The 22,497-nt window shown below is 38.2% G+C and overlaps 1 protein-coding gene, 1 long non-coding RNA gene and 2 pseudogenes across 5 annotated transcripts; 1 reads left to right on the top strand and 3 right to left on the bottom strand.

Annotated features, from left to right (window-relative positions):
- Positions 1-369: 369 nt before the first annotated feature.
- On the bottom strand, positions 370-3,605 carry LOC148876767 (sugar transport protein 5 pseudogene; annotated as a pseudogene).
- Positions 3,606-9,270: 5,665 nt separating this feature from the next.
- Positions 9,271-10,667, bottom strand: LOC148876768 (ABC transporter G family member 22-like; annotated as a pseudogene).
- Positions 10,668-14,939: 4,272 nt separating this feature from the next.
- On the bottom strand, positions 14,940-21,934 carry LOC148876769 (sugar transport protein 5-like). 4 transcript variants are annotated; one of them, XM_088968846.1, is made up of 5 exons: positions 21,286-21,416; positions 18,966-19,836; positions 18,009-18,328; positions 16,738-17,367; positions 14,940-15,687 (listed from the first exon to the last, which is right to left on the bottom strand). In XM_088968846.1, the coding sequence occupies exons 2-5, from the start codon at positions 19,087-19,089 to the stop codon at positions 15,253-15,255; spliced, it is 1,509 nt and encodes a 502-aa protein (XP_088824972.1). In that variant the 5' UTR covers positions 19,090-19,836; positions 21,286-21,416; the 3' UTR covers positions 14,940-15,252. The 4 variants fall into 4 exon arrangements, with proteins under 4 accessions (XP_088824972.1, XP_088824980.1, XP_088824963.1 ...); XM_088968854.1 differs by lacking the exon at positions 21,286-21,416 and having other exon boundaries at positions 18,966-19,352; positions 19,422-19,839; XM_088968837.1 differs by lacking the exon at positions 18,966-19,836 and having other exon boundaries at positions 21,286-21,934.
- Positions 20,650-21,598, top strand: LOC148876770 (uncharacterized). Its single transcript, XR_016107064.1, has 2 exons — positions 20,650-20,956; positions 21,192-21,598. It is a non-coding gene; the product is annotated as an uncharacterized LOC148876770 (long non-coding RNA).
- Positions 21,935-22,497: the final 563 nt, after the last annotated feature.

Here is a 22,497-nt window from a genome sequence, read left to right on the forward strand (position 1 = left end):
CACCAAATGAGACCTAAATTAAACTAGATTTTAAAAGAAAAGGGCAATGAAAAGAAAATAAAAAAAGATCATATGGGCATTTCGGTACCTTAACACATTCTATCATCCGACTTAACAACTAGGGAGCATTTGTCACAAACCCCATAATACAAGTGAAGTGGGTCTTTGTAATTTATTGTATTCTATGTGAACTCCAACCAATCACTAGTCTGATATTTCCCAAAAAAACTTATAAGAAAGGAGAGAAAAGGAGATCTCTTGGTTTGTGAACTCTAAATTTGCTCTACAAATGCGTACAAATCCTACAAATCCTTCACACTAAACCTTCAATGCTGCCTGAAACGTGTTGAATAAAGACTGAGTGACTGATCAATCTGTCGGTTTTTGTAAGTCGGACGGTGGGGCCCGGCTAACAAACCTATGCCAGAACCAATGCTGTTCCCAGACCTTGTGCATGGACTCAAGCGGCACTCCTTTAGTCTCAGGAAGGAAGAGAGCAATAAAAATTGTCATCACAGTGATCCATCCGGCGTAGAATAAAAATGTGCCATACTTGAAGTGGCATAGCATAGTCAGGAATGTCTGAGCTAGAATGAAGGTCGTCACGAAGTTGACGGCAACACTTATACTCTGACCGGCGGGACGTATTCTCACTGGAAATATTTCGCTGGGTATGAGCCAGCTAAGAGGACCCCATGACCACCCAAATGCAGCCGCGTAGATACACATGAGCACCAGTATCAAAATGGAGTAGCCTTTGGACATGGATTCATTTGCAGAAACCCCCAACGTGGCTCCTATTACGCAAGCAATGGCCACCTTCACCAAGAACTCACCATATGAAATATAAAATGCCTACTCTGAAAAGAGAGGAAAGTACTACTGGATTTCAAATAACATACTTTTGCTATATTTGTATATAGTCCATTTCTTGTTGGGTCCCTTCTCTTGGTCAGATTTGGTTTGCCATGGATATGGGCTGAGGTGAATTGATTCTGAGTCCAGAACCGAACTAGAGAGGATATTTCATTATTTCTGTAGTCCGGTTGCTTCATCACTAGCCAACCAAAACTGGACTGGGCCTTTTCAAGGGTAGATACCATCATTTCTGTAGTCCGGTTGCTTCATCACTAGCCAACCAAAACTGGACTGGGCTTTTTTAAGGGTAGATACCATATTAGATGACTTGCATCTTGCAAGGTCCATAATCGAAAGTTGGGCTTATGTAAATTTAGCTCTAAGAGCTGGACGTGCAGCTTGGCTTGGCTTGGGCTGGGCTCAGCTATGTCGGGCAAATACGAATTTAAGATTTGGTCCCCACAGAGCGCTTCTCACACGACGCCACAGCCACATTCCACCGTGCATTGTCATCATCTCCAATGAATAATAACTTATAAGTATGCAAGATGTTTCTAATATATGACTAAAACATGCTGTAGGGTTCGTATAAGGAGCAGATCCGTAGATTCCCAACCCTTTATGTTAAATTGCAAATTAGATTTGCTTCTCACAGTGTGCCCCTCACACCAAGCCACCAGCCTCTAGAAAACATCTTCCCATGAATGATAAAATCAAGTACCGGAAATGTTCTTGGTGCGAATCACGCTATGTAGCAATTCCAAATTTGTTAAATTGTTAAGTGCAGGATGCTGGACCAATCGCAATACACCACATTGGCCTGATACGTGGGTTCCAGATTCTCGGAGCAGATGTGTATTGTGTTTGGCCAAGTAATACAAAGAGAGGGATGGATAATTCATCCTCGGTGTCAATATGATTCCCAGCTTCCCCTATTAGTGAGAAACTGTAACTGGAGTCTAGACTGGCTGAGAGACAAAATCGTGCAGAGTGAGCTAGGCAACCTATCATAAGTAAACATGTAAGTGTTCCACACACATAAGTTATATGGTATAGGTCCCACATGGCCCAGCCTGCTGTGCATGATTTTGTCACGGCCATGGACCCCATCGGCTCCCCTGTAATTGATCCAACATATCTTATTTAACAAAGCAAGTACCCCCACTGACCGGGCAGACGACCATCTGGATCCCGCCCTCCATGAACAAAACTTTTCTACCATACCGATCAACTATGAAGGTGGATACAAGGATTGAGGTGAGATTGACGGAGCCTAGAATGATGGCTGATAAGAGAGCAGAGTCGCTGCCAAAGCCAACCGATTGAAAGAGGACAGGCGCATAAAACGCAAGAATATTAATTCCCGTAAGCTGTTGAAAGAAAGGTATGGCCACCGCCATAACGAGGTGGGACCGGTACTGCCTCTCAAAGATGGACTTGAGTGGATCTTCGTTTACAGCTCTTATGGCTTCGCTTGCCTTCACCAGATCGTTTAGCTCGGCTTCAATGTCCGACTCCACTCCTCGGATTCGAAGCAGTGATCTCCTGGCTTCTTCGAGCTTGCCACGCTGCACAAGGCTACTTGGTGTGTCGGATATGAGGAGGGCGCATAGCCCCATGATTATGGCAGGTGCAGCTGCAAGGCCAAGGGAGAGGCGCCAGCCCAGTAGAGCTTGGCGGAGAAGTTGAGGACATAGGCTGCCAGGACGCCAATGCCTATGAACAACTGGAAGCCTGTGTTGAATGCTCCACGCCATTTTGATGGTGCCGTTTCAGATAGGTAAACTGGAGTAGCCTTCATTTGGACATTAGCCATATAAAAGTCAACAACATGAACAGATTTCATGAGGCCTTTGGCCCAGCAAAGGACAACATCATCCCCACATGAATGCAAATTGGGTCTTGATAGTTTATATGTTTTTTAAATTTTACATTGATAGTTCATGTGCTTTTTTATGTGTCTTAATCAAATAATTGAAATTTTTATTGTTTATTTCACTTATTTATTACTTTTAAATCCAACCATGTGTTTTTTTACGTGTCTTAATCAAATAATTGAAAATTTTATTGTTTATTTCACTTATTGATTATTTTTAAATCCAATCTGTCTCTATCTTTGAATGCACTTGAATGTAGGAGGGTTTTGCATTATGAAAGGGTTTGAGATTTTCAAAAATCATCCTGCTACGGACCGATTTCATGTGGGCTTTAGTCCAGTAAATGACAAGACCATCCCCACATGAATCAATTGGGTCTAATCTAAAGCCCATTGAGAAAGTCAGCTGGCCAATTGGGTCTAAAACTATAACATATACATGCCAAGGGGAAGATACCAGGTTTGAATTGAAGCATGATAGGACAGACGGGCCCATTGATATCCAAACAAGACAATTCAAGATCCCACTTACCTGGTTAGTAAAGCCCACACCAAAACCGAGCAAGATGCGACCCAAGATCAGCGTTTCGATATTGAAGGCAGCACCGTTGATGGCTGCACCTACTAAGAAGGTAAAACCTCCTAATACCATGATGGATTTGCGACCAATGGCTCTGATGAGGCGGCCAGCAAAGAGAGATGCGACCAGACCAGCTATGTACAATGAAGATGTAAATGCTGTAAGAACCTGGCTATCATAAATGCAGTATGTATTATTCTTGGCATTTTCCATCCTCCTTAGTATTGAAGGAAAGAACTTTTCTAGAAACGGTACCATCGTCGTCACACCCCCTGGAATCAATGCAAATGCAAACAGAGGTTAGTGGAGAGGAATGAGAAAATGTAATATTGATGATGCAAGTCGGGCAAGGTTAGATCAGGTTTAGGTCAACCCTAAATCCAATCCGAGTTGTTGAGTTAAACCACCCAATTCTATCTCCTACTCTGATTCAACTTTATTTTTTCAGGTCGGTCCTGTTTCTTTACTTCACTTTGCTATAATTAGGGGTGCAACTTGGGCAGGCTAACCCCTGCAATTTTGTATCAGCTGGGTTTTGGATTTTTGTCCTCAGGCTGAGTCTGGACCCAAAAGTTTGGGCTTTCTTATTTTATTGGGCTGGGCTCGGGTCTAACCCTTAGGTAGCCCGAATCTGACCCGACTTTATCCCAATCTGAATCCAGCCCACTACATAGATTCATATAAGCATATATAGACATATTTTGCATGCATATATTCTTTTTGTAAAGCACGCACATACATTTACATCATCTGGGGCTGATTGACGAACCTGGGTTCGGTTGGATAGTTCAGGATTCACCTTTTACTTAGTCCAGGCTCAGGCCTTATGTCAAATTCTTAAGGTTGGGCTTGGGGTGAGCATAAACCTGGCCCAGTCTGTACCAGCTTGCACCCCTAGCTAAAATGTAGGGCTATTAATGGGTTGGGTCTGTGTTAGGGACAGGGTGTCATAGTCCGGAACCGATTATTAATTGAGACAAAATCAAAGACCCAGAACCGTCCTAATTAATAATCAAAATAATCGGTTCTGATCCAATTAACCCAATTATACTGATATATATTATTATTTATTTAAATAATAAATTAAAACATAATTTTTCATAATGTAATCTTAACAAAATGACAGTAAAATAGTAAAGGACAAATATCTTAAACTACCCTTATGGTTTAACTAATTGACTAAGTATACCCCTATTGTTTGACTATAGTCTGACACTACCCCTACTGTTACAAAAAATTACCATTGCCGTTAAATATTGATGGAAGGGCTGAAATCTCAATTTTACCGTTCCATTAAATCTCTCCTCTATCTCTTTCATTCTCTCTCTCTTCACCTCTGCACAACGAAGTCACCTTCACCACTACTGCGTCCCTTCTTCCCCTATGTTCTCTCTCTCTCTCTCTCTCTCTCTCTCTCTCTCTCTCTCTCTCTCTCTCTCTCTCTCTCTCTCTCTCTCTCTACCACACTTTGTTCTCTAACCCCTTCAAATCCCACCCAAGATATTAACAGTAAGGGTAAAGCTAGTAAATTGTCAGAAATAGTAGGGGTACGTTAGAAAATGGTCAAACAGTAAGGTTATACTTAGTTAATTAGCTAAACCATAAGGGTAGGGGTGGATTCGACCGAGCCGAGCCGAATAGTATGAGGCTCAAGCTCGGCTCGAGCTCAATTTGAGAAAAAATGTTCTATAAAAATAAAAAATTATATAAAAATATTTTTATTTGATATTTAAAAAATTAAGAATTATAATATTTTTATTATATATATATATATATATATATATATATATATATTCGAGCTCTGCTCGTGAGCCTCATGAGCCGAGCTCTATTAGGCTCAAGCTCGACTCATTTATTAATCGAATGTAAATTGGGCTCGAGCTCAGTTGAAACTGAGTCGAGCTGAGCTTTTCATGAGCCGAACTCGGCTCGTGGCCACCCCTACATAAGGGTAGTTTTAAGAAATTTGGCCAATAGTAAATTATGTATATATTAATAAATGAAGTGTTTTAACTAAAATTATCTTTTAATATATATCGAAAGTATCCTTTTAAACATGAAATATAATAAAATTTATAAAAAACTAAGTAACCTCTATATACTATTAAAAAAATAATCAATTCGAATCTCAATCAAATTGGAACTAAAACCAAGCCAATTATTAATGAAATAAAATCTCAGAACCAATATATTCGATTCTGTTCGATTGGACAATTACCCACCCATTTACATCCCTTTTAAAATGATCTTATTTATTGTACTCAAAAGTTTTTTTTCGTGGTGGAATATTGTACTCAAAAATGGGTGAATTAAGGTTTTATTATTACATGTAGAAGGAAGATTAGGGATGCAAACGGATTGAACAGGATTAGAATCAAGGTATAAGATCCGATCGGATCTGATAGGACTTGATCTGAATTCGAATCCTATTGGATCTCCGGATCTGATTTGATCTTACTTGTTTTTTAAAAATTAATAAATATTAAAAGAAAAATAAAATATACTAATTTAAATAAAAAAAAACAAAAAATACAAGTATTTTTTAACTATTTTTATCATATATACATGTTTTTTTATAAAAAATAAATAATATAACAAATTTATAAAAATACAATATAAATAATATATTTATAAATAAATAAATAATATATCATATATTTATATTTATAAATACATAACACACTGGATCAAATATGAATATACAACACACCAGATCAAATCTTCTCAGATCAGATAAGAGTGATCTAAATCTGATGCAATTTCTAATCGGATATAGGATCCATCCAAAGATCCGACCAGGGATGATCTGAATTCGTCCAAATAAGATCGGACCTTGGATCGAATCATCACCATTTGCACCCCTAAGGATGATATTATGGTACTTTACGGATGTTATACTTGTATCGGACTAAAAACACAAGTTCCATAACTACTAAACCACTTAATCGTCAATGTTGACAAGAGGTTGCTCCTCGATCAAGGATACAATTTTTTCAATAAAAAGACAAATGCACATTAGAATTACTATAACAAAATAAACATGAACAATAAAAACAAAATTGAAAAACACAAACTTTACCCAATTCCATATTTTCAATCTCATCTAAGCTCTCCTCTATATAAAGACCTTGGATCGAATCATCACCATTTGCACCCCTAAGGATGATATTATGGTACTTTACGGATGTTATACTTGTATCGGACTAAAAACACAAGTTCCATAACTACTAAACCACTTAATCGTCAATGTTGACAAGAGGTTGCTCCTCGATCAAGGATACAATTTTTTCAATAAAAAGACAAATGCACATTAGAATTACTATAACAAAATAAACATGAACAATAAAAACAAAATTGAAAAACACAAACTTTACCCAATTCCATATTTTCAATCTCATCTAAGCTCTCCTCTATATAAAGATAACCAGGTGATATTCGCAACCAATTTTGTCCACAAATGATAGTTTCTACCATTCTCGGAGTTAGAGAACTATGAAATGAATCAAGCACAATTTGATAACTTTACATTTTAATGCCTTAAGGGCATTATTTCAAGGTTTTTTTGGCCTTAGAATAGTCAAAATGTACCATTTTCCTAGTTAAATTCAACATTGTGACCTCTAAGGGTCATTGTGCAAATCCTGTGAAAAACAGGAAAAGTTTCATGGCTGAAATGCAATTTTTGGAAAGCTGGTGTGAAACCTACCTAAGAGAGGGGGTGTTTTTGGAAAAACTGAGCATAGGATGGCGCCTCCTATCTGCTAAACCTAGAATGGCACCCCTCCTACTATATTAGCATGCTCCCCTCTCCTTAGCAAACCCTAAGGCGCCTCTTAATTCATTCTTTTCATCCTTAACAAACCCTAGCCACCCCTAGCTGCTAAATCCTCACCTTCCATCCCTTCTAGTCTCCATCATCCATTCTAGGGCACTCTCTTTTTAACATTTTAACCCTAGGGAGCCAGCTAAATTCTAATCTTCACCATTCAACCTTTAGCCAATAAATCTCAGCCCTACATAACATTGGGCTAACTCTCCCCCATCTTCTCAACCTTAGAATCACCTTAGAGCAATCCTAACCCTCCTCTCTAAACCCTAGGGCACCCATATTTCTACAAAAACCCCTTCTTTCTCTCTAATTCCAGTTATATCCCCCATTCTCTATAAAATGAGCCCAAGGGCCCTGGAGAAGGGGTTGGTCAATTCACCCAGTTCACAAGGCTAAGGTTTCTTGAAGAGTTCAAAGGTTGTAGAAGGGAAGGACGCCTAGATCTTGTAAAGAGTTCCTACAAGCTGGTCAACCAATCCCCAACTATTGCCACTGGATCTGATAAACCACCTTTTATTTTCTTTATTTTCATTTTTGTTATTTTTATTCCAGCACTCTTTTATATTTAATTTATGTTCATTTTTGTTCTTTGCAAATCTGAATTCGTCCAGTTCAAGGCTAAGGTGTCTCCAAGGGTTCGAGGGCTGAAGAAGGAAAGGATGCCTAGATCTTGTCAAGAGGGGTTCCTACAAGCTGTCCAGCCAATCTACAGCTACCACCACTAGTTCCGAATTTTGGATCACTTTTATTTATTTCTTTTGTTGCTTTCAGTGCTTTTTGAATTTCTGAATTTTAATTATTGTCTTGTTTAATTCCGGACCTTTAATTTCAGTATTAATAAATTTTATTTTCTTATTTTCTACAATTCCCAATTCCATTTTCTTTTTATTTGTCCAGAACAAAGAGAAATAATAATTTTTCCCTTGCTTCTCTGTGGGTTCGACCCCTTCCTCACCACATACTACATTGTTTAAGATTATGTGAGGATTGGAAAAATTTATAAATTAATAAACTGGTGTTCCGAAGTGGTTAACGACACACTTCTGGAGACATCAAGTTTTTGGCACCGTTACTGAGGAAGCAATGGAGAATATTTTATTTGCTTTATCTAGATATATTTCATTATTTTTTTATTTTCTCTTTATTGCTTGATATGTTATCTCATTTTAATTCTTACTTCTCTTTGTTTTTGCAAGACGAAATAGCAAGAGGTGGGGTACCAAAGCATTGTGGGACTATGGGAGAGAAGAGAAGAGAAGATTAATTGGATTGCCTTTCAAGTGTAGTTGTCCCATTGTATTTTTTTTTTTTTGACCTCTTTTTTTGGGTAGAATAGTGTTTTTTGAAATTTTAATTAATTTTTTTCTAGACCCGATTTATTTTTTTTAGTATTATTTTTCTTCCATTTTATTTTTAGATCTATTTTTCTTTCTTTATTTTAATTTCTTGTTCGAATTTCTATCCTATTAGGTTTGTGTTTTTCTTTTATTTCAAATAAAAAAACAAAAAAAAATGTTTTATTTTTTATTTTTATTGTCGCATAATTTTCTTTTGTTTATTTTATTTTTGGTTTAATTTTTAGAATAGCAATTTTCTTGTTAGAATTTATTTTGGTAGTTGTTAATCTTTTTAGCATAATTATTTCTTTAATTTTTTGTTTGTTATAATTATTTGTTGCCTTATTTAATTTCGTCTTTTTTAGGGGTCCGACTATGATATGGAAAACCCTATCATATTTAAAACTTGTATTGCTACCACATATACAGCAGCTACTGGGTTTATTTAAGTAACTAATAATTGGCCATTTATATGTTAATTAAAATTTAAAAGAGTTTTAACTTATTCGTTAACCGATTCTTATCTTCTTCCTAGTTCCCTCTTCTAGTCGAACTTCTCCTCTTGAAATCGTAAATCCATAATGCCTTCAATCAGCATCCAAGAGGTTATTCATCTCCCTCACTCTCTATCATAGGTATATTCTTCTTCTTCTTCTTCTAGTCGAACTCTTCTCCCTCACAAGAGGCTATTCATCTCCCTCACTCTTCTAGTCGAACTTCTCAATCAAACATTCGACAGTTGTTCCCTCTCCCTTCTCAGTCAAATGAAATGGTCCATATGTCTATTAAATTACAAATTACTGAATTGTGGAAATGTGAAGATGTCTGTGAATATAGAAAAGAATCCCCAGAATACATAAATGAAGAACAACAGCCCTATCTGCAAGCCTTCTTGGTTGTTATTGACTGAACAACTTTGAAAGAGTAGCATCTAGAGCAAAATAGGACTAGGAAGATACCTTTAATATATACTTCATTGATCTTGCAGCCTTTTGGGAGATGAATCATTAGAATGCCACCAAAGGAGTCCTATTATTATCACAGTGAATACAACTTGGGTGACTTGTAAACAGCTTAAATATTCATGGCGCCTCTCTTTTAGACCTCTCCTGAAAAGAATTAAATACTGCTCCCACCAGGATGCTCCCCAATCTCTTGAATGTGACCTTCCTTGTATCTCTGGCTCACTATCAATCATCATAGGTTTCAGAAACTTCTGCTTTTCTATGTTTGAAATCCTTGTTTCATAAGTACCTACAAGATACTGCAGAGAAGGCTGAATGCAGATATATTTGAAGGAATTTCATGAAAAAAGTAAAAGAATCAAATAAGCAGACATAAGATTAGCCTTATGATCAATTTATAACCTCTTGGACGTCCACAGGGGATGGCCTTCCATCTTGTTTTTCAAGAAATTGGCTTCCAAGTAAGATTTTATCCTCCAGAATAGATGGGATTGATTTGTCATTCATGTTCCCATTTGCAAGATCAATTAAGAACTCCATTGGGTTCATAACTATCAAAGGAGAGCAACCAATTGAAGATAAATATAGTATAGCTTCAGAAGCTTTTCCAAAGTACAATGAATTGCCTTTGCTCAAGAAAATTAACTTGTCGAACTTATTGAATAGTCTGCTTGATGGCTGATGAATTGTACTCACTACTGTTTTTCCAGCCTACAAAACCCCACACTGAAATTCAAGGAAGGGTGTTCTCTAAATTAAAGAAAATAAGAAATGTCGTGGTTTATTACCTTTGCAATATTGTGTATCATTTGAACTATTCTGTTAAGAGCTGTAGTTGAGTCTAGACCAGAGGTTGGTTCATCTAGGAAAAGAAGTAATGGGTTGAGCAGGATTTCATTGCCGATGCTCTGACCATGGTGCTCGGATTATCATCACCAAGGATGAAAGGATTGGCTTTCAATTACTACAATAACAAAGGAACTCTGGGTAAGTAAGCACTCTACTTTAAGGATTAGCTCTCATTATGTTTTATACCAAAAGACCGAATGGTGTACCTAGCCTTTGAGAAAATGGGGGTCTACCCACTCAGTTGCTCCAACACCTTCGCGGCTCTGGTGAGACAATCTCCACTTTCACCCAAGAGATGTTGAGGACTAATTTTTGAACTTTGATCTCCTACATTGGGTTCAAGAGCTTCTTCTTTGAAGCCATTGCTCTCCATAGATGAGGTTACAGAGGCAACCGAGTAGGTTGATCATTTACGGAGGGAAGTAGGGAGAGGGTGATGTTTAACGACGAACGTTAACGTCTTTCTTATCTTTAAATGATTTTCTATTATCAAATGTTATTTTTGAAATCGGTTACCTACGATAACCCGCATTCATCGAAATAGAAAGTCGATTGTTAATTGTTCCATCTCATTCAATATATCATAGATTTTTCCATTTTTTAGTTATTTAATTGAATAATTAATCATTAAATAGGAAATTGTTTAAATTTTCGAATTTGAGTTTAGTTTTTGAATTTAAATTTAATTTCGAAATTAAAAAATAAAAAATAAATAAATATGAAATTTAAATAAAAAATAAAAAAAAAATTAATTAATATTTTAAAAGTTTTGCATTTGCATCCCAACATTTAGGGTTTCATATTCTAGAGCATGCTTCATATAGGTTTATTTAATTGTTAAAATTATTTTGTTAGTTGTAAATGTGTTAGGTATTCTTTTTATTTTAATTGCTTCTCTTAATTAGTTTGCTATATGATTTTACGTTTAATTGTTGAATTGCATATTAGAAATAATTGTTCATGCATTATAAATAGTTGTATTCATTTTGTTTGATTGTTTTAGTTTCGTTAATCCATTTAAGGGCACCCAATTTAAATAAGATAAGGTGGAGATTTCATCACCCTTCCTTGGCCCAAAAATCACCACCCTTCACGTACGGTTTACCCTAAACCCTAATTTAAAATTTGGATAGCAAGATCCTTTAAGGAAGCCTCACTTGGTTCAAAGGTGTGCTGAATTTTAGGGAAACTTGTGATTACATTCCATAACCGGCGGTTGGTGTCTAAGGAAAGAGGTTAAACGATTACGCCTAAGCGGGTTTTGTGGTTACTTAATTAGGTCCTTACGAGAACAAGGAGAGCCTCCCACATCCCCGCCTCTTACCTGGCTAAGCAAAAGAAGTGGTGTAACTCCAAGTGAACATAAGATGATTCACATTGGTTGAACCACTAGTTAGAAAACCCTAGGTCAGTCCATAGGTCGTGTGTTTGAATTGCTTGCATTTTTTTAAATTTTAAAAATTTTAATTTCAGGAATTCAAATTCAAAATCTAAATTTGAATTTAAGTTTCAAAAATTTAAATTTCAAATTCAAAAAAAAAGAAAATTAAAAAAAAAATTTAAAAATTTTAAAAATAAAATTTAGGTTTAAATTTCAAAATCTAAATTTGAAATTAAAATTAAAAAAAATAAAAAATAAATAAAATGAATTCAATGGTCGGAGTTTGTGGAATGAGAAACTACTTCCAACCTAAGCCATAAATAGATTGGTACAATGTGTCTCGACAACTAGACAAGATCAATGGGATGGCCCAAAGACTTGACTAAGTCCTTGCATGTCGTCAACAATTTAGCCCATTCCCAACCTTGTCATCCTGTCCAGCATGTTCCATCTATGCAAGTCCGGCCCATCATGTTAGTCAGTGCCCAGCAGGGAGCCCTGTCAACTAGTCATTCCAGAGCAAGTACATGCAACTAACAGATTTTCAACCCAATGCTAACTCATCCTTTAGTCCATATAACCCCGGGTGGAAAAATCAGCCCAATTTCGCTTATTGGGCCCAAGCCCAAGAACCCACCTTGCCAGATGTGCACTCTCAATGATCTGAAGCCCAGACTCACTGTGAGTACAATAATTACCCTGGGATTCAACCGGCTCAGCCATATCAAATCTCCTGTCAACCTTACCAAACTGATTCACTTGATGAATAGGTTTCGACAGCTCCAACAGCTGATCTTAGCTCAGCAACAGTCAATCCTAAGATTAGAGAGCCAAGTAATTCAGCTCATGGAAACGTGTAGTGGGAAAATGATTCAATGCTTAGTCTGCCGGTTGTAGACTCCATAAACGAATCCCTAGGTCTTCCCCAATACCAAGATCTTACAAACTCTAATGTCCCATACTTAGAAGATACTGAAGAAATCTCATCTCTTCAAAGGGAGGGAAAGTGTAAAGACATGTATGAGTCCGGAAGTCCTTCTACCTACCTAGAACAAGATTGTTGTACGATAGATGTAAATAGAAACCCTAGAGAGACCAAATTAGTCATAGCGGATGACTCGATGAAGGAAGCTAATGTTTTAACAAATTCTCCACACCCATTACGATCTTGGCCTACTGTTGAACCTCTCCCTGAGCTAAAGAGTGAACCACCCGTGCCTTCCCTTGAATCTCCTCCGCAACTAGAATTAAAACCCTTGATGGACTCCCTTCAGTATGTGTTTCTAGGACCTAACTAAACATTAGTAGTAATTATAGCATCCGATTTAACCCCTATACAAGAAGAGAAACTGATTGATGTCTTAAGAGAGTATAGGGGTGCCATTGGTTGGTCAATGGATGACCTAAAAGGGATTAGTCCATCTATTTGTATGCATCATATTTATACGAAGGAGGGTTCCAAACCAAGTAGGGAGATGCAAAGGCGGTTGAACCCAAATATGAGAGAAGTGATCAAATAAGTAGTCAAGTGGTTAGATGTGGGTATTATCAACCCAATTTTAGATAGTAGTTAGGTAAGTCCTACACAAGTGGTGCCTAAGAAGAGTGGACTCACCGTGGTCACCAGGGATCAAGGTGAAGTGATCCCCACCTAACTTACCACGAGATAGTGAGTATGCATCGAGTTTAGGAAACTCAATACAGTCACGAAAAAATACCACTTTCCTCTGCCCTTTATTGACCAGATTCTGGAAAAACATGCAGAGCAGAAATATTTCTTCTCAGATGGGTATTCTGGGTATAACCAAATAGCCGTTTACCTTGAAGACCAAGAGAAAACTACTTTCACCTGTCCATATGGCACATTTGCTTTTTGAAGAATGTCGTTTGGATTATGTAATGTGCCAGCAACCTTCCAGAGGCGTATGATGGAAATTTTCTCGGAAATGGTAGGTGACTTTCTAGAAATATTTATGGATGATTTCTCTGTCTTCAAGGATTCCTTTGAAACTTGTCTCGAACACTTACGAAAAGTTCTTCAATGATGCATCGAGACAAACTTGGTACTCAGTTTGGAGAAGAGTCACTTCATGGTCCAAGAGGGTATTGTCTTAGGCCACATAGTTTCCAAACGAGGGATCGAGGTAGATAAAGCAAAAATTGACCTAATCTCTAAACTCCCACCTCCTACCTCTGTCAAGCAAATCCGCTCATTCCTCAGACACGTTGGTTTCTATCGTAGGTTCATTAAGGACTTTTCCAAGATCTCTAGGCCTCTGTGCAATCTTTTGGCGAAGGATGTCCCATTTAATTTTGACAAGGCTTGTCTTAAGAATTTCAATTGTCTGAAAGATGCACTAACCAAAGCCCCAATCCTTCAACCTTCCGACTGGTTGTTGCCCTTGGAAATAATGTATGATGCCTCTGACTACGCCATCGGAGCAGTTTTGGGACAAAGGGTGAATAAATGTCCTGTGGTAGTATATTATGCTAACCGCAGCCTATTCAAGTCTCAATTGAATTACACCACTACCGAAAAAGAATTGTTAGCTATAGTATTTGCCATGGAAAAGATTCATCTGTACCTATTGGGCACCAAAGTTGATGTCTACTCTGATCACTTAACCTTAAAACATTTGTTGTCTAAAAAAGATGACAACATTGGTTGTCTAAGAAAGATGTCAAACCTATGCTCATCAGATGGATCATTCTTTTACAAGAATTTGACCTTAAGATTCGGGATAACAGCATTGAATTTTTGTTTTACTACCTATAGTCCTAGAATTGGCTTTCGGAATTCGACTTGTTTGCTTGACTTTGCAAATGAATTACAGCTAATCATAAAACATTATGGCAGCACTTGAAAATTTTAATCAATGGTTGAATTGATGGAAGTTTATCCAAAATTTCAACACTTCAGGCTTCATAGCTTGTAATAATTTCAATTTGATTAAGGTAATCCTTCAGATTTCTTTTGTTTGCTACCTCTCTTATTTATTTTGCGGTTACTTGAGATAGGCTACTTTCAAGGTAACTTTTCCTAGGGAAGGGAATATCAAGATTAGGGGCACGTTTGGTGCATTTTTCTGCAAACTGTTTTCGGACTGTCCAGATCTTATGTTAAAACCTCAATGGATCTTTTAACTGTTAGAGCTATAAGAAGATCTTCTCAAAAAGACATGCCAAACAAAACCTAGATTAAACTAGATTTTAAGAAAAAATGGCAATGAAAAAAAAAATAAAAAAAAAAAGATCAAATGGGCATTTCGGTATCTTAACACATTCCATCATCCGACTTAACAACTACGGGGCATTTGTCACTAACCCCATAATACAAGTGAAATGGGTATTTGTAATTTACCCAATAATGTATTCTATGTGAACTGCAACCAATCACTAGTCTGATATTTCCCAAAAAAAACTTACAAGAAAGGAGAGAAAAGGAGATCTCTGGGTTTGTGAACTCTAAATTTGCTCTACAAATGCGTACAAATCCTACAAATCCTTCACACTAAACCTTCAATGCTGCCTGAAACGTGTTAAATAAAGACTGAGTGACTGATCAATGTGTCGGTTTTTATAAGTCGGACGGTGGGGCCCGGCTAACAAACCTATGCCAGAACCAATGCTGTTCCCAGACCTTGTGCATGGACTCAAGCGGCACTCCTTTGGTCTCAGGAAGGAAGAGAGCAACAAAACTTGTCATCACAGTGATCCATCCGGCGTAGAATAAAAATGTGCCATACTTGAAGTGGCATAGCATAGTCAGGAATGTCTGAGATAGAACGAAGGTCGTCACGAAGTTGACGGCAACACTTATACTCTGACCGGCGGGACGTATTCTCATTGGAAATATTTCGCTGGGTATGAGCCAGCTAAGAGGACCCCATGACCACCCAAATGCAGCCGCGTAGATACACATGAGCACCAGTACCAAAATGGAGTAGCCTTTGGACATGGATTCATTTGCAGAAACCCCCAACGTGGCTCCTATTACGCAAGCAATGGCCACCTTCACCAAGAACACACCATATAAAATATAAAATGCCTACTCTGAAAAGAGATAAAGTACTACTGGGTTTCATATAATATACTTTTGCTATATTTATATATAGTCCATTTCTTGTTGGGTCCCTTCTCTTGGTCAGATTTGGATTGCCATGGATATGGGCTGAGGTGAATTGATTCTGAGTCCAGAACCGAACTAGAGTGGATATTTCATTATTTCTGTAGTCCGATTGCTTCATCACCAGCCAACCAAAACTGGACTGGGCTTTTTTTAAGGGTAGATACCATATTTGATGACTTGCATCTTGCAAGGTCCATAATCAAAAGTTGGGCTTATGTAAATTTAGCTCTAAGAGCTGGACCTGCAGCTTGGCTTGGGCTGGGCTCAGCTATATCGGGCAAATACGAATTTGAAATTTGGTCCCACAGAGCGCTTCTCACACCAACATCACAGTTATATCTCACTGTGCATTGTCATCATCTCCAATGAATAATAATTTATAAGTATGAAAGATATTCCTGATGTATGACTAAAACATGCTCAGTGTACCCCTCACACCAAGTCACCAGCTCTTGGAAACATCTTCCCATGAATGATAAAATCAAGTACCGGAAATGTTCTCGGTGCGAGTCACGCTCTGTAGCAATTCCAAATTTGTTAAATTGTTAACTACAGGATGCTGGACCAATCGCAATACACCACATTGGCCTGATATGTGGGTTTCAGATGCTGGGAGCTGATGTGGTGAATTGTGTTTGGCCAAGTAATACAAAAAGAGGGATAGATGATTCATCCTCGGTGTCAATAGGATTGCCAGCTGGGTATTGGTGAGAAACTGTAATGGAGTCTAGACTGGCTGAGAAACAAAATCGTGCACAGTGAGCTAGGCAACCTATCATAAGTAAACATGTAAGTGTTCCACACACAGAAGGTATAAGGTATAGGTCCCACATGGCCCAGCCTGCTGTGCATGATTTTGTCACGGCCGAGGACCCCATTGGCTCCCCCGTAATTGATCCAACATATCTTATTTAACAAAGTACCCCCACTGACCTGGCAGACGACCATCTGGATCCCGCCCTCCATGAACAAAATTTTTCTACCATACCGATCAACTATGAAGGTGGATACAAGGATTGAGGTGAGATTGACGGAGCCTAGAATGATGGCTGATAAGAGAGCAGAGTCGCTGCCAAAGCCAACCGATTGAAAGAGGACAGGCGCATAAAACGCAATAATATTAATTCCCGTCAGCTGTTGAAAGAAAGGTATGGCCACCGCCATGACGAGGTGGGGCCGGTACTGCCTCTCAAAGATGGTCTTGAATGGTTCTTCTTTTACAGCTCTTGTGGCTTCGCTTGCCTTCACCAGATCGTTTAGCTCGGCTTCAATGTCCGACTCCACTCCTCGGATTCGAAGTAGTGATCTCCTGGCTTCTTCGAGCCTGCCACGCTGCACAAGGCTACTTGGAGTGTCGGATATGAGGAGGGCACATAGCACCATGATTATGGCAGGTGCAGCTGCAAGGCCAAGGGAGAGGCGCCAGCCCCAGTAGAGCTTGGCGGAGAAAAAGTTGAGGACATTGGCTGCCAGGACGCCAATGCCTATGAACAACTGGAAGCCTGTGTTGAATGCGCCACGCCATTTTGATGGTGCCGTTTCGGATAGGTAAACTGGAGTAGCCTTCATTTCGGCAATAGCAATATAAAAGTCAACAACATGAACAGATTTCATGTGGCCTTTGGCCCAGCAAATGACAACATCATCCCCACATGAATGAAAATTGGGTCTCATCTAATTGATTGTTTATATGTTTTTTAAATTTTACATTGATAATTCATGTGTTTTTTTTACGTGTATTAATCAAATAATTGAAAATTTTATTGTTTATTTCACTTATTTATTACTTTTAAGTACAATCTGTCCCTATCCTTAAATGCACTTCAATGTAAGAGGATTTTGCATTTCCATGTGTGGGAAGGGTTTGAAATTTTCAGAAACCATCCTGGTACGAGTTTTGGGGCACGTACAGGTTAAGACTTGAGAGGTTTAGAAAAGTGAGTAGGAATTAGAATTCATAAAACCCACTCATTGCCATTCCTATGGACCGATTTCATGTGGGCTTTAGCCCAGTAAATGACAAGACCATCCCCACATGAATCAATTGGGTCTAATCTAAAGCCCATTGAGAAAGTCAGCTGGTCAATTGGGTCTAAAACTATAACATATCCATGCCAAGAGGAAGACACCAGGTTTGAATTGAAGCATGTTAGGACAGACGGGCCCATTGATATCCAAACAAGACAATTCAAGACCCCACTTACCTGGTTAGTAAAGCCAACACCAAAACCGAGTAAGATGCGGCCCAAAATCAGCATTTCGACATTGAAGGCAGCACCGTTGATGGCTGCACCTACTAAGAAGGTAAAACCTCCTAATACCATGATGGATTTGCGACCAATGGCTCTGGTGAGGCGGCCAGCAAAGAGAGATGCGACCAAACCAGCTATGTACAATGAAGATGTAAATGCTGTGAGAACCTGGCTATCATAAATGCAGTATGTATTATTCTTGGCATTTTCCATCCTAATTAGTATTGAAGGAAAGAACTTTTTTAGAAACGGCACCATCGTCGTCACACCCCCTGGAATCAATGTAAATGCAAACAGAGGTTAGCAGAGAAGAATGAGGAAATGTAATATTGATGATGCAAGTCGGGCAAGGTTAGATCAGGTTTAGGTCAAATATGAATATATAACACACCAGATCAAATCTTCTCAGAGTGATCTAAATCTGATCCAATTTTTAATCAGATATAGGACCCATCCAAAGATCCGACCAGAGATAATCTGAATTCGATCAAATAAAATCGGACCTTGGATCGAATCATCACCATTTGCACCCCTAAGGATGATATTATGGTACTTTACGGATGTTATACTTGTATCGTACTAAAAATTTTTGCCTAAAAAATTGATGATACTCGGTAATTTAATAACCTGTTTGCTTCCTTAAAATATTATTTGGTATTAGAAATTGACCACACTGTAACTAAAATACCCACAAAATGACAGATTGATATTACTGTTTAATATTAGGAGTTTGTTAATACTTTCACAAAAATCGAAAGAAATCTGATAAATAAGAACCCCATGAATTTTGATGAAAACATGTCTGACTCTTCTAAAATATCATTTTCATTATTAGTATTAAAAATTATAAATGGACCACACTATACCCCATAATGGAATGATTCTGAAAGAACTTTCACTAATACGAACCTCGAGAATTTTGACTTCTGATTAATACATCATGTTCATTCGATACTTCATGGTGGGTGATTTGTACTGACGTCGCAGCATGGATACATCTAAGCGTGACCTTGCTCAAACAGTAATTCAGCATGACAATGCAACGAGCGTAAACACAACTCGGAGGGAAAGTCTCACTGAGTACAGCTCGGCAATTCGACGGGTAAACTACTCGTCGGGAGCCACCTTATCCGCACCTCCTCCCCGGGGTTAAGGCACTTCGGAACGTTTCGAGTTCGGGACATCCTGACCTCTCTTAAGGCCCGAGCTCCCCATAATGGACCTCGGGCCACTCCCAGGCAATAACGCACTGATCCGTCTCTGGACACCTCGGGTCAACCAGCTCGGCATAACCTGCTACAAGCAGTTCGTCACTTAAGAGACAGTCCAACTCAAGGTGATTCGTGGAAGGGTAGTTCGGTATACCACAGGAAAGCTTCTTGCTCGACTGTCGTACCCAACAAATCTGTGGATAGCAAACATGTCCCTCGTCAGATAGCGTCGTGCCTGTCACCTTCATAAAGGTGTCTCGCGCCTGACAGGCACGTACCCTACAACGACGGCCCCGCACGTGCCACCTCAGCCTTGCCTATAACGGCTATGGCAGGCTGACAGTGGTGGTTATACCTGCTCTGTCAGAAGTCAGAGGGCCTGAAGCAATGGAATTTGGTTATAAAGGGATCATTCTCAAGGAATAATGTATCTTTGAATCACCTGCGCAATCTTCACTCTTAGCCTTCGTTTTCCCTTTGCTTCTTGCACAAAATACTGACTTAATCATCGGAGTGTTTCCGCCGGTCAAAACCCTGGGAGTTCTTCTTCTTCCTCTTCGTTTCAGGTACTTCTTAGGAGCCACATGAGTACTAGTTAGGAGTGACCAGATTGCGCTACATCAATACTGATTACTGAATGATAATAGGTATAAATTCTATTTTAAGGGTTGTTTGGCAAATTTTTTTGAGTAGATTTTTCAATAATCTAATATATAAGAAAGACGTTCTGAGTTTTGGAATTTTGTATCTAAAGATCAAGACCATTTAATTCACGTCATGGTCTTCCGAGTTATTAAAAACAGCTAAAAAGCCTATTTTTAATACGAAAAGACCTTTTTGGTGTTTTATTGTTCTTTTTAGTAGAGGCGTATTTTTGATATATATATATATATATATTAGTCTTTTCAACCTTTCCGACGCCGTACTGGAAAGATGTGCCAAACATCACCTAACTTTCTAATTACCAAAAGGTCTAGTGGTCCTAACAGTTCTACCATTTGCTATTCTTTTATAGTGGCATATGATAATACGAGCTGTACATCACCAGCTAGGCAGCTAGTATAAAAAAAAAGGAGAAAGATAAACCTCGACCTTAGATTCTTTACTAAAAGAGTCAAAGTTTTGAATTATTGGAAGATCAACCCGTGTGATAGCTCTGGTTATATTATTATTAGGAACATCATCGGCTTTCAACCGTTTGATTGGATCATGACCAATGGTTTGAAAATCAACGAGGCATTCCATAATTTGGAAACACTCAGCCAAAGTCCAAAACCTTTCCAAAAGGAAGACTTTGTTAAAAAAAGTAATGTAAGTGAACTATTCTCTATTTATTATGGAGGCTTTTTTTTATTATTATTATTATGGAGGATTAACTACAACAACAAAAACAGAAATCAGTAACGAAGCTACTGATTGAGGAAGCGCTTATGAAGGATTAATTTTCTGGGTGACGATTGAGGAAGCGCTTCGGAAGCAATGGCGTTGGCTAACCAGTTGGCTCATCTCGGGCAGTTGGGATATAACAAATCTGGACCTCTATGGATCGAGAACTTTTATTTGCTAGCGAAAGGTTTACGATCAATTTGACTAATAAATCAACAGTCTGGAGAATTTTTATTTTAAGATCTGGTTCACGGCTCCAAATGGTCCAACTGTCCAACCAGGACGGTCTCAAAGAACTTTCAGGTATTTGTGCATAATTCCTGTAGTTCACTGCTGGACAAAAGACTGATAGTCCTTCTCCACCTAATTCCCAGAGAAATTAAACTATTTCACGAAGAAACTTTTCAATTTTCTTTTCTAAGATTGCAAAGTAGGCTACGATTCAAAATGTTGATTTGAAAATGAAGTAAATCTATCTCCTTACAATGATGAATGATGAATGATGAATCTCCCTCAAAATTCGTCTTTTGAAGTACAGAAAAGAGGATGATAGATCATAGATCCACCGTGTGGGTGCTCTTCTGCCTAACTAGAATTCTGAAACAGAGAGAGACAAAGGAAAGAAAACGCACCTGAAATCCCAATATCGTACCCAAAGATCAAGCCACCTGAAGCAGCAACGATGCAAGTTATCACCACTGATGCAGTCAGCCGAGCATTAACACCGTAGACATTACTGTCAACGGTGAAACCTCCTCCGGTCATCCTCTCTATCTCGCTCTCTCTCACTGTCTCACCACCGTACGTCCAAAAGCCGCCCGAGAACGACAATAAATTTAAGAGTCTGATGAAAAGACTCCTAATCGCATCTCAGTCAGTCTCAACTCGTACTATATAGTGTAGAGTGCAAACTGCAAAGTGGATGATCTGGTTGTCTGATTTATCTGAATTGACTATCTCTGGTATGATCATTTTATTTTTTTTTTCTGATTTTATGAACTGCAAAACACATGCCATCTGCCCTCATTTTTCTGATTTTAAGCTATTTCCACAAATTGACATGATTTAAAAAACAAAACTAATTCCCACCCCACCAACATCATCTTTTTGTTGTTTTATTAATGTTGATTTATGTGGTGTTGCTCCCCCAGTCTTTAACTTAACCTAACTGAGATGAGAAAGTTGGACCTCGTGATCAACTACCAGTCCTAGCTTGTAGCAGTAGCAATAATTTCCTACGCTTCCTACATCAACTCATTAATGCGTCCAACCGTCTAACTCAGTCAAGGGTCCAAACCGCGAGATTTTGAAGTCACAGTCTGGGCCTATCCACCAATCAAACTTTTGATTTTACAAGTACGGAGAATTAAAGGTGTAAATTGCACGATTTTCAGCCGGTCTGGCCTGGTACGATGGTTTCCGGGCCCTATTGGGAATGGTACGACTGTATGGTTGCGCGAGTTTCATGGCCTATATATATATAAATTATAATTATATAATAATAATAAATTAATAAAATAAATAATTATTTTTAATTTTATGATATTATTTTATTTAATTATATATATATATATAAATAATTGTATACATTAATTTTTTTAAAATAAATAACTATAATCCGATCCACGGACCAATTCAGCCTGTGGCACAGCACGACACGGCCCGTTTTACATCTCTTCCCATTGCTTTAAGTAATTTCTTACAAGTTATGCCTTTTATAAAAGGTGGTTCAAATCAATCAATCGGAATATCCAGCTATTTGAGATCATGATGAGCTTTGAGTTTTAATTCTAGCTAGATTTCAATTCAAAAGCTTATATATTTGAGATGCTCAGGTGGTTTTA

This window comes from Nelumbo lutea, chromosome 1, assembly GCF_056320005.1.
Source record: "Nelumbo lutea isolate HS-2025 chromosome 1, American lotus-T2T, whole genome shotgun sequence".
NCBI lineage: Eukaryota > Viridiplantae > Streptophyta > Magnoliopsida > Proteales > Nelumbonaceae > Nelumbo > Nelumbo lutea.

Excerpts from the sequence above, each read along its gene's own strand:
- LOC148876769 (XM_088968837.1), bottom strand. The coding sequence starts at position 21,418 with ATGACCGGAGGAGGTTTCACCGTTGACAGTAATGTCTACGGTGTTAAT. Across the intron at positions 18,329-21,285 it reads GTACGATATTGGGATTTCAG|GGGGTGTGACGACGATGGTG; the intron begins GTGCGTTTTCTT and ends CATTGATTCCAG. Across the intron at positions 17,368-18,008 it reads GTGTTGGCTTTACTAACCAG|GCTACTCCAGTTTACCTATC; the intron begins GTAAGTGGGGTC and ends GCCGAAATGAAG.